This window comes from Malaclemys terrapin, chromosome 10 (genome assembly GCF_027887155.1).
Source record: "Malaclemys terrapin pileata isolate rMalTer1 chromosome 10, rMalTer1.hap1, whole genome shotgun sequence".
Taxonomy (NCBI): Eukaryota; Metazoa; Chordata; order Testudines; family Emydidae; genus Malaclemys; species Malaclemys terrapin.
The window spans coordinates 84,290,499-84,304,364 of record NC_071514.1 but is presented as its reverse complement, the minus strand read 5'-3'; the positions used below and the strand labels follow the sequence as shown (position 1 = coordinate 84,304,364).

At 52.1% G+C, this 13,866-nt stretch overlaps 1 protein-coding gene across 5 annotated transcripts in view; it reads left to right on the top strand.

Annotated features, from left to right (window-relative positions):
* PKD1 (polycystin 1, transient receptor potential channel interacting) overlaps positions 1–13,789 on the top strand; it is a 135,079-nt gene extending 121,290 nt beyond the window's left edge. For 4 of the 5 annotated variants that reach the window (XM_054041460.1, XM_054041457.1, XM_054041459.1 and 1 more), the window contains exons 39-46: positions 1,175–1,302; positions 2,831–3,005; positions 3,777–3,902; positions 4,295–4,469; positions 5,608–5,895; positions 7,642–7,776; positions 8,227–8,541; positions 9,203–13,789. In XM_054041460.1, the coding sequence (XP_053897435.1) occupies positions 1,175–1,302; positions 2,831–3,005; positions 3,777–3,902; positions 4,295–4,469; positions 5,608–5,895; positions 7,642–7,776; positions 8,227–8,541; positions 9,203–9,841 (1,981 nt within the window). In that variant the 3' untranslated portion in view covers positions 9,842–13,789. The remainder of the gene's footprint in view (positions 1–1,174; positions 1,303–2,830; positions 3,006–3,776; positions 3,903–4,294; positions 4,470–5,607; positions 5,896–7,641; positions 7,777–8,226; positions 8,542–9,202) is intronic. The other variant, XM_054041458.1, reaches the window with a different exon arrangement.
* Positions 13,790–13,866: the final 77 nt, after the last annotated feature.

Genomic DNA, 13,866 nt, shown 5'->3' with positions numbered 1-13,866 from the left:
GGGGGGGGGGGGAAAATCAGTTGATACTTCTCTTTCTGGTATCTGAGCAACGAATTCAGAGTTGCAGCATCAGGACAGACTGAGACGACCTTTAAAAACCACAGCTTTAAAGAAGATTTAGCAATAAAGAGGCTCATGAAAACCAAAAACAATCATCTATTCTATAAATATTAAACCCTATCATTCCTTGGTGCTCGTAGCAAGAGGACGATTTCCTGGTGGGGTTTTCAGGATGTTATCATCCCTGTTGTCCAGAAAGGCTCTGGTGCCCTTCTTAGAATTAGTTCTGTCCTTGTATCAGCCGTCTTGATTGTTCCACAGACAAATGAGACTTAGCGAAGTTAGAGCCAGAATCCATGTTACATCTGATTCACAAAGATAGATCCCACTGACGTCAGTACAATTACACTGGTTTACAAGTGGTGTCAAACGAGAGCAGACTCGGCTCCTAGTGACAGGGAGACCTGGTTCATTTATACTGCACTGGCAGTGGACAGGGGCCTTGCCATGGGAGCCGATGTCTGGCTACACCCCACTGCAGGCCTCTTTACACCACAAGAATGCTGTGAAGTGGCTTTAATGTAAATGAGAATCAGGCTCAAAAGATTTCTGCGGGACACTAATTTTGTGAGGTTAGAGCGACACGGGATAAAACCGAACAAAAGGAAAAATGAGATCTAATGGCCAGATTCACTTTGTCTGTGGGTTAGTTTCCCAAAGGAAGTGGTCGAAGCCTCATTTCTTCGCTCATTCGAAGCGAGGATGGATAAAATCACTCCAGTATAACACTGGAGATCAATTGTGCATTGGCCTGGAACTAGAGCAGATGTTCTGATAGGTCTCTCAGCCCAATCTTCTGTAAGAATATTCTGAAGCAGGGGACTAGTTTTACCTTGAAGGGTTTTTGCATCCCAAATGACTATACTGTGTGATCGCTCAGGGGATAGGATAGCAGTCTGGAGGATAAAGCCTGCCTCTGGCTGCGCTGCTGGGCCACTGAAAAGCAGTGGAGGTCACCTTTCCAAAGCTCCGTCTCCCCCCAGTGGCAGGATGCAAGCTTTCGGACAGAGAACTCCTCAGAACCAGAGCTGGGGGTGGGGCTGGGCTGAGTGGAGACGCTTTGTTCTGCATTGACCGGATGAACTTTCCTCTCTTCTCCTCCCTGCATGCACAGATCCGATGAGTTTTGGGCGTGGATGTCGCAGGTCTTGTTGCCCTCTCTCTACAATAACCAGTCGGGGCGAGAGAGCTGCAGCACCATGCTGGGAGTGCCACGGCTGCGTCAGCTCCGCCTACAGGAAGGTGTGTGACTGCCGGCGTCCCTGGTGACACCGTTGTGTGTTTGGGAGCAGTGGCGCCTCCCCGAAGAGATTCAGATCAATTAGACAGGGAGGGACAAAGCTGAGAGCCGGCTCTAGTTTTCTAGCCCCACAGTAGCCGGCTTGCACAGCGCTGTTCTCTGCAGACCTTTGGCCAACGAGGCTGCAGGTTTGCTCCTGGTTATCCTTACGCCCAAGAACACATGCCAGGTACGGTACAAAAGCCAAAGACCCGGGCCCTGCCCGATTTCAGACAGGATGCAACAAGCCAGGGTGAAAAGAACAGGAGTACTTGTGGCACCTTAGAGACTAACAAATTTATTAGAGCATAAGCTTTCGTGGACTACAGCCCACCTCTTCGGATGCATATAGAGTGGAATAAATATTGAAGAGATATATATACACACATACAGAGAGCATATCTCTTCAATATTTATTCCACTCTGTATGCATCCGAAGAAGTGGGCTGTAGTCCACGAAAGCTTATGCTCTAATAAATTTGTTAGTCTCTAAGGTGCCACAAGTAATCCTGTTCTTTTTGCGGATACAGACTAACACGGCTGCTACTCTGAAGCCAGGGTGGTCAGCCGTCAGGATGGGGCAAGCTGAGAGGGAGCCAAGTCTGTGCCACGTGACTCACGTTCTCCGGTGCTCAGCCCAGTAGCTCAGTTATGGATTTTGCATTTATAAATAAATGATGTGGACTTGCTCCTTCTCTAGGTCTGGCCGGGGAAGGGGGAACTGGAGGGGAGGGTTTAACTGAAGCAGGAGGAGGGAGAAGCTGTAGAGGACTAGCTTTCTGAACGGGGATGTTCATATGGCCTGTAACGGGTTTCCCTACTCACTGGTGGCTGGGTCTGGGGAACAGCTCTCATCTGGAACAGTGCCCACTCCATCACTCGCTCACCCCGTAGCCTGTCTCGCTCTCCAGAATGGAGGGTGCTCTCTCTTCGTGACTCAGCCCTCCAGCCAAGTCACTAGGTAGTTTTCCCCTTCCGGAGTCGCTATGTCCCACTGGACAATCCACCCGGCAGTCTTCTGTAATTCCCGGTCTGTGCCATTTCCCCAGTGGCTGGTAGGGGAGCCCGGGCCTGCCCAGTACTCTGGGGTCCAGCACAGGGACCCGCTATCCAGCAACGACGGTCTGCTTATTTCCAAACCCCATTGCTATTGCCCTCTGCTCCTTCTTACTTCCCTTCTCTTTCTCGGTGTTCTGGCCTGCCCCTGGGGTCCGACTCAAGCTCCCAACTGCTGGGGAGTGGCTGCAGCCTCCTTCCCCAGCAACCCCTTCCGGTCTCAGCTTCCTAGCTTTGTACCGGCCCAGGGTACAGCTGAGCTTCACCTTCCATTAGCGCTTGTCTATCCAGCCTAGTCCTCCCCCAGATGCAGTCCACTAGGCTAATTACCCCTTCCAAGGTACCCGAACCCCTTCAGCTAGGTGCAAACACCCCAGCACAGGCCGTCTCATGTCTCGTCACTGCCAAGATAACATGATGCTGGCCTCTCTTCAGCAGAATGCCTGGATACCATTCATGATTTCCTTAGCGGGACGGATGCATCTGCTGCTGCGAAGAAATGCACGTACGAGTCTAACGGCTTTAATACTGACGATTATGCTGTTGGCTGGAAGAGGGTATCTGTAAATTTGACACAGCCGTGGTCCTACTCACCGCCTGACCTAGCAGGGTACGAAGCTGCGCGTTCCACATGTACATTTCCTGTTCTGGCTGCAAAATCCAGTCACAGTATTGGGTTCTTACGGCCACTCCGTTTCCAGCGGTCATGTCAATTCAGCCAACTGCTGCCCCCGAGCGCCAACCGAATGAACAATACGGAAGGCCTAGTGCTGTTCTGACCACCTGCCAGCTGGTTTTGTTCCTTAGCCGTTTGATGGGCATGAATCATGCAGCCCCATTTGTAATTTTCTGGCGCGCGCACTGCATGGAAGATAGAGTGGAGCGCTGTGTGGGTAAGCGAGTGCCACCGTGAGGTACTTTGCCAATGCAGAGGAGGCACGTGCCGGGGGTACCGATATTTCAAAACGTCCGTTTAAGAGCAGGAGGGAGTTAGAGCAATTTAAAACCTCAGCAAGGAAAGTTTTGCATATTGGCGGTAGCTTCCCGTTACTGCCGGTTAGAGGGGCTCAGGAGACCGGTATAAAAGCTGCTCCTTTAGCTTCGGTTCTAGCATTCGGTTGGCTCTGGCTCATTTCTGGGAGGTGTGTTAAGAGGGATTTGGACGGGGCTGGGCTAGGGCCTGTTCTAGTTGTTATGGTTTTTGTTTGTAATTTCTCACATGCCCTAGATGCATTAAATAAGACACTTACTGTCAGTTCAAATCCTCCGTTTGCCATGAAAGTAAAACAATGCAACTCCTCCTGGCTTTGCCTGAGTTATGACGCCAGGTCAGCAACTCCCCACCCCCAAAATGCAACCAGCGGTTCCTCTTCTTTTGCAGAGTCTGGTACTGGGGCTACGTCTCTATGTATGACAGCGGAGGTTACATCCAGGAGCTGGGACCCACACTGGAGGAGAGCAGAGCGCAAGTGGACTATCTTCAGCAAAACAACTGGATCAACAACATGTAAGCAGCTGGCAAGGCAGCAGAGGGGGGAGCCCGGAGTTTGGCTGTAACCTGGGAACGGTACCAAGCCCTAATCTGTATTTTTCAGTGCAGGTAGTTGAGGTGCTGCCTGCCAAGCCTAGAAGTATTTCGGGGGGAGGGTGGGGGAGTTATTCAGCCAGAGGACCTCCCTTTATCTTCCCTCATTGCGCGGTCAGGCTGTGTCCATCCAACCAAGGCAGGCAAAATGTGTTCCCCTCTGCGGTTCCTTGGTGGGCTTCAGATCCACTCACGGTGCACACCCGGCCTCTCCTGCCCCAGACAGGCCCTGAGCTGCTCTGGCAGCCCTTGCCCCTATAAAATGGTGCCACCTGACATGACGGACACCATCGCCCGCGTCTCTGTCCCCACAGGAGCAGAGCGGTCTTTGTGGAGCTGACGCAGTACAACCCCAGCGTGGACCTGCACGCCGCCGTCACCCTGCGACTGGAGTTCCCCATGGCGGGGCGAGCAGTGGCCGCTATCGCAGTGGGGCCCTTCCCCCTGCTGCGTCTCAGTGGGGGAGTCACGCTGCAGCTTGTCATGATGGTCAGTTCAGCAGCCTTGCTCCTCTCAGTCAGGCCTGTGGAGAGAAAATTGGGGCTCCCATCACTTTCGTTAGGCCCACCCCCATTTCTCCCCAGTTACAGGCTTTTGCGGGGGCCCTGCGCTCAGGGTCCTGGTCCCATTATCCCTCCTTGGCAGCCCTGCTCTCAGTTGCAGCCTTAGCACAGTGGATGGACATCACTGGGATCTGGCTGTCGGAGAGTTACTCAGCCCTGTTCTGCCTGCTGCTATGATCCTGTTTCCCAGACTCACTCAACAGCTGTGCTGTGGAAGGGCTGTCGGGGACCCCCTTTTTAGGTTGTGCTGTTGGCTCAGGAGAATAGTTGCCTTTCTCCCATGGCTCAGAGTCACCTGACTGATGGTTTCCCACCCCCATTGCTGGGCCCAAAGCCCGCACGCCCCCGTCACCACTTCTAGTACAAGGGATACAGTCACTGAATACCTCCCTTTTGGAGGAGTGTTCTTTGGGTGGGAGAGGGAAAAATCCCCCCTCAGGCAGAATCCAAACACATTTCACCCTCTCCTCTCATGGGCGACTGCTAACAGATGAGGCCTATGTACCGATGAGGGACACTTTGGGGCTGTGGCATGGGCAGGGCCCTCTGACAGACAAAACCCCAACTTCCCAGGAGCCTCCAGGTGGGCACGGTTTGCCCTGGGGGATTGGGGGAGAGTCATGAAGCCTTGTGCTTTGATCTAACCAAGGCTGGGCAGGCCCTGAGGGTCTAACTGGAACTGCTGCTCGAAGGCGAGGCCTGGTCCTAAGTTAGCTCTCTGGGCTGGGAGCGCTGAGGTGACAGTACACTTGGCCCCTCAGGAGCCAGAGAAAGGGAGAGCCCTGTCTCACACTCCAGTGCTCACCTATCACCAGCAAGTCAAGGGAGTTACACCAGGGACAGATTTGGCCCCATATTCCAGTGGCAGGGTTGCAGCCATAACAACATCATGCGAGTTGAAGGCCAGTAATATGGGCCCCATTGTGCCATCACGGGACGATGGCCCCGCCACTGCTCCAAGGGGCCAGTAGGCAGTGCTGTGAGGAAGGACTGACAGCACTGCGGTTCTGTAATTGCAACCCACCTCTTTCTGGATGAACTCTTCCTCCTCCCCTACATTACAGGTCTTCCTCATGGTGTTTGTGGTCTATTTTGTGGTCTCCGAGTCCCTCTTCATCAAGAAGGAAGGCAGGGCCTACTTCGCCTTGTTTGGGAGCTACAGCCAATGGCTGCTCACCCTTCTGACCACCTGCACCGTGGTGGTGCACTTGAGCCAAGCCACCATCGCTGACCAGCAGTGGGCAAAGTATCTGAAGAACCGCAAGGGGTTCACCAGCTTTTACCAGGTGGCCTTCCTCAACTCAGTCTTCAACAGCCTGGCCGCCTCCCTTCTCTTCCTGCTGACTGTAAAGGTATGGCAGTGGGCCTGCTGTGAGGTAGGGCTAGGTCTTGAAAGCACTTCATGCAGGTGGGGTAACACTTGAGTCAGCCACGCCTGTCCCAGGTCTCCTTTCCTGTGCAGTGTTCGTTCCAGAGCACGAGTAGTAATTAGATCCTTGTCTCTCCTTTATTAAGAGTAGTACAGACAAGTTAGACAAACACGTGTCTGGGATGGTCTAGATAATATTTAGTCCTGCTATGAGTGCAGAGGACTGGACTAGATGACCTCGCGAGGTCCCTTCCAGTCCTATGACTCTATGATACTGCGGTAGAGCCGAGGAACCCCAGCCATCTCACTGTCCAAAACCCAGCCTTGAAGATGAAGGGGTGACCATCAGATGCCCATTTGTGTAAACCAACCAGACAGATACGGAACCAGTGAAACACAAACATGGAGTCATGTTCGCTCACTTCTCAAAGGAGAACTCTGCTTCACAGGCCAGATTGTCAAAAGAGCTCAGCTCCCAGCCACTCCCCAAATCTGATTCTACTTGTTGGTACTGAACTCTTTTGAAGATCTGTCCATGAGAACTTCGACAGTATAATGCAATACACCAGCTCTTATAATATTCTGATCTATAAACCTGGGTTAAATTACATAGTGCTCAGTCCCCAGTTTGTATAGGAGATGAAAACTTGACCATATTCTCTTCACTAGATTTACGTACTTGGGACTCTGGTACCCAACCGTATTTAATGAATAGTAATGGTAGTGAGATGTAGCTTAAGTGCAGCTGCAAACCAGCTGTTCAGAAAAGGGCTGGTGATGCTCAGCAAACCCCCAGAAATGTGCGCTAGGCGCTGTACAAATAGAACAAAGATACTCCCTTCCCCTTAGACCGTACAGGGTCAGACAAGAGACAGACAGGGGAACACACCCACACAATGCGACAATGCTGGCCAGCATAGTAGGCCAATCATTTCTACACACCAGCTGCCTAGCCATTATACTGGTCTGTGCTCCAGCAGAGAGCCACACAAGGGGTTGGTTTTATCCTTTGAAGCCTCCCCCTGCCCTAGGCCAGGCTGTTACAGTTGAGGAAGTAGCACTTGAATTAGAGCTCCCTTGTTATAAAGAGGCAGGGCTGCTGGCAGGACGTTCTCTGCAAGGGGCCCTCGATGCGGAAACGTCCTCCCCTCCCGCCCCTTAACCAGAGCCTGGATGTATGAGGCTAATAGACACATTACAAAGCATTAACATGAACTAGGTACCTTTTAGTTCACACCCCCAGCATTCACGCAGGGGGAAGAGAGTGCAGCACTGCAGGTCACGTCTCTATAGTCTGAAGCACAGGGCCATGCAGACAGCTTTAGGCTCTCAGGTCACTGATCAAAACTTCACTCACAGTTTGGGGAGGGGACCAACGTGGCAACAGACTGGCAGAGTGTAATGGTTACCCAGGGGGCCGGCAGGAACAGCACACGCTGGGGACTCTTGTTCTGAAGTTTGCTGTGTTTATTTAAATGAGTTTGAACCCCTCAACCGAGGGCTGCTTAAGCCAAAGCAGATGTTTTAGTGGCTGGGGTTGAAAACAGACTGAGGGTACGTGGACCTTCATCAACCACATGCCAGCTGTGTAAGTGGACCCTGAACACCGGGCGCGCAGTGTCTGTTTCTTTGCAACAGTGCCCCGGGGTGGAAAGCTACCCCCGAAACACATGCAGCAGATTCCTTGATCCACACGGGTATAAACCTGGCTTCTCTTCTTTGGTCTCAGGCTGCCCAACAGCTGCGCTTTGTCCGGCAATGGTCCGTGTTCGGCAAAACCCTACAGAAGTCCACGAAGGAGCTGGCTGCTGCAGGGCTGGCCTTCGCGCTGCTCGTCCTTGCTTATACCCAGCTTGGCTTCCTGGTAAATATTTATTTGTATGATACAGTCAAGACTCACCCTACACTGTGCATTGCTGGGGGAGAGCTACTTGAGTAGCTACAAAGGGAAGGGTTAATTAGAGAGACCTCCGCTCCGATCCAAGCCAGAGCATTCTGGTGAGTGAGTCTCAGCTCCTCTGGCCACACTGCAGGTGGCCCCTTCCTGGCCTGCTGCAGAGGCATCAGTGACAGAGGGGACCATGGGGATGAAACTCCGAGAACTCCTTGAGGTGCCATTGGCTGGGGACACAGGGGCAGCCCATCAATGTTGTAGCCGATCGATGGAGCAGGTACAGCTGGGGATGCTGCCGCTTGCCCGCCTTTGCAAGGCGCTCGGAGGTCTGGGCCCGACAGGCAGTCTCGAAGGGGCAGTCTGGCCACTCTGCCATTGAGACAACGGCCTTCCGTTGAAACCCCTGCGTTTCCTTCGCAGCTTTTCTCCTCCTGCTCAGAATCCTTCCACAGCTTCAGCAGCAGCCTCCTGCTCCTCTTGGCTGCGGTCCGCGGCAGCGTGAACCTCCGGCTCGGTCTGCCCGAGCCCTCGGGGCTGTACTACCTGTTCTGCGCCAGCTACATCGTCCTGGAGATGTGGATCGTGCTGAGGCTGTTCGCCGCCGTGCTTGTCCACAGCTACCGGGAGATGAATTTCGAGCTGTACCGCCCGGCCTTCGAGCCCCAGGACTACGAGATGGTGGAGCTCTTCGTCCGCAGGCTGAAGTTGTGGATGGGCTTCAGCAAGGTCAAGGAAGTAGGTGCACAGTCCCAACTCAGTGCAGTGTGCTAGCCGGGGGGGAGGCCCAGGCTCCTGGCTGGTGGATCATGGCCGGAGGTGCAGGTCCCCTGGGGGCAGCCTGGGATGCATGGTTTTGCAGTGTTTTGGTCGGCCTTTGCATTCACAGGACCATGGGGGCCGGTGATACAAACACACTGATTGTTTCCCCCATTGCAGTTGGCAGCGGGGTGGGGGCAAGCTGTGACAGGCCACTGCCCACAGCAGTATGGGTCACGGGCCACCACTGGCAGGAGCCGGAAGGATTGGCAGCAATAACTGGTGTCCCAGGTAGAGGAATGGTGGCCGTGCGCATGCCCTGGCTGGCAGGAGCAGAGACTGCCTCCAGCATCGTCCCCGGCATGTCCATCTTGTGCCACCCGCACTGTTCAGTTTGGTTTCTAATCAGGCTGGTGGGTATATAAACCCCCCCACCCCCTCCTCATTTGGGCCACCCCACCATCCGGCCAGGCCAAGTGGGGAGCACTCTGCAGTTGGAGACAGTCATTCAAGGCTGACATGAAGAGCTCACTCCCATCCCTCCTGCTGGGGTGGAGCGGGCGCCTACAGGGCGACAGGCAAGGGTTCACGAGTGCCTGTTTTCTGCACTAACCCTCTTTTGCTCTCGCTTCCCTTCCAGTTTCGGCACAAGGTGAGGTTCGAAGGGATGGAGCCATTGCCATCCCGATCCTCCAGCGACAAGTCCTTCCGGGGTCCCACCCCCAGCGCAGCCTCCGACAGCTCCAGGGCCTCCACCTCTTCAAGCCAGCTGGATGGGCTCAGCCTGGCGCTGAGCACCAGAGAGAACTCAGAGGTGGATGCTGATGTCCAGCGGCTCCTCTCCCTCTTCGAGATGTTGCTGGCCCAGTTTGACCGAGTGAACCAGGTGACAGAGGACGTCTACCGCATGGAGCAGCAGCTGGAGGACTCTCAGAGCAGGAGGACCAGGACGAAGTACATCCAGATGACTGAGGACCTGCTGAGTCGGTACCGCCTGGGTTGCACAGATCAGGGGCCACAGGGACTTTATCCTGAGAACTTTTCCAACACCGACCTGCACCCTCCCCGAGACCCTCTGTTGCCCTCCCATCCCGCCAGCGCCCTGGGTGTCCTGCAGAGCAGCACAGCCTGTGTGCCCAGCCGGATAGTCCGAGCCAGTAGGGGCCTCAGTGTGGCTTCTCTACTCTCCCCGCACAAGACGTATGCCACCACGACGCCAGTGGTCAGGAAGAAAAAGCCACTGCGGGCAAAGAACAAGGTCCACCCCAGCATCAAGTAACTGGAGACCACGTGCAGTGTCTCTGGGAAAATACCTCACTGCGCCACCCCTGGAAAGGCGGAGAGATCCTCGTAACATGGCCCGAGAAGGTTCCACCACAGCTCCGGGTCAGAAACGGAAGTCGCAGGGAACCGGCGTGGAAAGCTGAAGCACTCATGCCACACCAAGGACTGGGGAGCCACTGTGCCTTCCTGGGTTCTTGGCCAGCTTAGATGCTAGCAGCATCACTGCCGCCTCGGGACACGCGGCTAAGAATACAGGCGTTGCCCTGAGCCTCCCAAGTGCCTAATGGAGATGGACACAGCCACTGTGTGTTGTACATACTGGCAGCTTCTGTTACCTAGGTGCCTCCGTTTCCTGTTTACTTTAGCGACGGTTTCACAGCTTTTTGGTTTCGTTGGAGACTGTTTGGCCCTTCAGTCCAGGACAACCTAAGAGACCCTGCTTCACCAAGGCGGCCAGATGAGAGAAGCCGCAGGGGTCTCACCTAATCATATTTAGCGTTGGCAGCAAGAGGAAAAGCAACATTAATCAGGGCCATATTAAAAAGAAGCGTCTCTCTTTTTAAGTGACCCTAGCTTCAAACAACATGAACAGATTCCAAAAGCAGAGGCCTGTTATTGTTCAGATGCTTTATCAAGAACTGCTGCGAAGTAACGTGAATGGTGCGAGGAGCAACTCAAGCAGGATTTCCCGTGCTCAGCTGGCTGCGCCAAAACGGGAAGAGAGGAGCTGAAATTGCGAGGCATTAGGGTTTAACGGACTTTTGGATTCACAGACCAGACACACTGTGGGTGGAGGAAAATGACAGGTTTCAGGGGGCTATTTAATTCAATCGTTGTACTGGCATGAAGAGAGAGAGACCGTATCTACACCCAGATCAGTTAGTTTTCAGTATTGGCTAGTGTTATCCTCCAGCATTTGGTACTGTTATTTGTATTTAAAGAAATTCAATATTTAAAGAATATGAATGACCATGAAATCCACATTAAGCCACCGCTTCCAATAATCTGCCAGTCTTAGGACATGGCAATTAGTGACAGCTCAACCAAAAAGGTACTGGAGACCTAGGGGGGGGTTCTTCTAATTGGTCACTTAAAAGAGGGGGCTGCCGGCATGCTGGCTCCATTCCGGCCCAGCTCCCCTTTAGCTACTGATCTTCCCCCAGCCAGTGGATTGAATGGGTAAGTATGGTTCGTCGGTTGCTTGGTTTTTATAGTTGAAGGAATGTATTGACATATGTATTTTTTTTTGGTTTACTTTTTTGTATGTACTGCCGAGCACTTTAACAATGCTTTCCTTGGCTAACAATGACACATGCGACCTTTTTAACGAGAATGGAATAATATATCATGAAAGCAGTATTTTTTTGTTAAAAAAAAATCATAAACGGAAATGAGCAAACGGTAATGTGAACGCAGTTTCCCAGTGAACCATCCCCAGCTGCGGCCCCCCCCTCAGGGGCTGGGTGCCAGCTAACAACTCTCAAACCTACTCCCCAGCACTCTTAGGCGCTTCCAAAGAGGAACAACAAACGCATTCAAAAAATAAATGCACCAGGTGATGCAGGGAATAAGCCACCTGCCGGCAGAGGCAGGTGGTGAGAGATAGGGGCGGATGGTTCTTGGTTTGCTTCTGTCTGGGACAGGAAGATGTATCCGCTCCTACTCCAACCTGCTTCCACTCCCCACTTTGCTGTAATCCACAGTATATCGAGCTACAGCTGTGCTACGCTTGCTATGCCATGGAGGTACTTGTCCAGCACTACCTTTTAGAAAATTGGCGTGGGTAACAATCAAATGCACCTATTCTGGGCAGCCACAGCCTATGTAAATTATTTCCAGCTATGCTAAGTGGTGCAACCATCAGCCAAATCTCCCTGGCAGCTAGTGCCCATGGAAACCCCCTGGCCAGCCCGTGTTCACCTCACCCTTGTCATTCCGTGTTATGTATATTGTAAGTAATTTATACGGGGTTTTGAAATGTATATATTTGCTATATTTTCATAGCATCGGTACCATGTTTGACACATGTAGATAGGAGACAGAACACTGTTGTCAGAGTTATTTAAAGGATGTATTAAGTGCTTCTTTCTGGGAATGTTCGTTGTATATAAAGTATTAGGTGTCAGAGTGCATGTGGTGTGCGTGCTCTCGTGCCAGATGAGGTGCGGGCCGGGCTGGCACTACGGTGGAGCTGAGAGTGGCAGTGGGATCTCTCGCGATGTACTAGGTGTTGTTCCCACCACATCTTGCTCAAAGCTTTTGAAAGGTAATGTTACGCTAGGGAGCTCTTCAAAACCAAAGGCCAATATTAGCAGGGGCCATTGTTCATGGTTAGCATCTCGTTAGACTCCATCTAGCCTCCATTGCTGCCGCTCTTAGAAGACACTTCGCTTGTAACAGAGCTCCCCTTTCCCAGCATTGCAACTACCTAATCCAGGGGAGGAGAGAGCCCTAAGCCGGGAAGTCTGTGCACCTTTCCAGCTAAGTAACTTTACAAAGGCTAGAGACAGGGTTTCCCTAAAGACACTTCCATTGGAGTTAGTTCTTCTTACCTTTTGCTGCTTATTCTCGCCCCCCTGCTCCTGATGCCTCTCTCCTGCTGTGCGTGTGAGATTGTTTGCACACAGCGTTGTATTCCAACAATCCACAGACTGGATCCAGGTTGACTTTCCTTGTGCTGCTCTCCCCACCTGCTTCCCTCTCTGTGGAGACTTGAGCAGCAGGCCTGGGGTTTACAGCCATGGAAGTTACTCTTGTCGTTTTGTACTTGTTGAGTTAGTTGCGCAGAGGACGGAACTAGGCGAGCAGTTGCAGAGGGCGTGGGGGAGGGATTAGCGGGATGTATAAAGAACGTTCTCTTTACAACGGCAAGGTGGTTTGGTGGTGATAGGAAGGGGATGAAAGAACAGCAAGCCAGGGGTAAGTAGAGCATAGACGGAAGGAAATGGAAGCAGGAACCATAGGTGATGGAACAGCTGTGGTTAGGGCAGGGCGGTGGCAAAAGTTAAGTGTTTGGAATTTTGGAAGCGGCATCTGGAGTGGGAGGATACGAGTTGGAAAATGGCAGGTGGATGTTATGGGCACCCATCCCTTAGCTGCAGGTACTACAGTCACTAAGGACAACAGTGCCAACAAAACGGTTGGCACGGCCTTTAGTAAGCTCGTAGGTGGCAGCAAAGGTTAACGTTAGGATGCTCCCAATGTGAAGAGCCAGGTTTTTCTTAAGTTAGGCCTTAACGTGAATGAGTTTCTTATCCAGCTAGCTGTGTGCGCGTGTGTATGGTGGTGTGAATGAGTCTTACCAAGTGCTTCTTCTAACTGCAGAAGAGCAAAGATGGGTTAGGACAACTGCCCTACTACTTTCCTTGGATCCCAGTAGGTGGAGCAGCTCTAGAGCCCACGCAGGTGTTTCAGAAAAGCCGGACACTTCAGTCAGACAGCTTTAAAGCGATCATAGTTCTCATAGGAGAACTTGTTTGTACAGAGCCTTTAGCCACAGGTATGGGGTTCCTTGAAGTGTCACAGTTAAGGTAGCAAGTATACGAAATCTGAGCTTAGCTGCAGCCAGAACTATTAGTCATGAGATTATACTCCTTGTCAACAGCAGTACGTTTGACTTGCATCCCTAACTCATAAATACTCTTGAATGTATATTTCGTGTTTATAGTCACCAAGAGATGGTTTCTTATTTATTGCCTTAAGTCTCACAATGATGCAATAGTATCAAGCTGCTTAATACAGAACCCTATCAGCTAGTTACGGGGTGGGGGCTGGGGGTGGGAAATCTAGATCATGCTTTTTGTAGCAATGGATGATCAGGAAAGGAAGGATGGAAGGAAATAGTGCCTTCTGGTCAACGTTACATTTGCAAAAATAGCCTATGTTGTAACTGTGGGAATGTTTCTTCAAAATGACAATGTCAAATAAAGACCATGGACTGCTAAGTAAATGTCTGCTATGCGTTTCTTGAAAGCTGCCACGACATCCTCTTTGCCTCTTAGCAATCCAGATGCACCACTG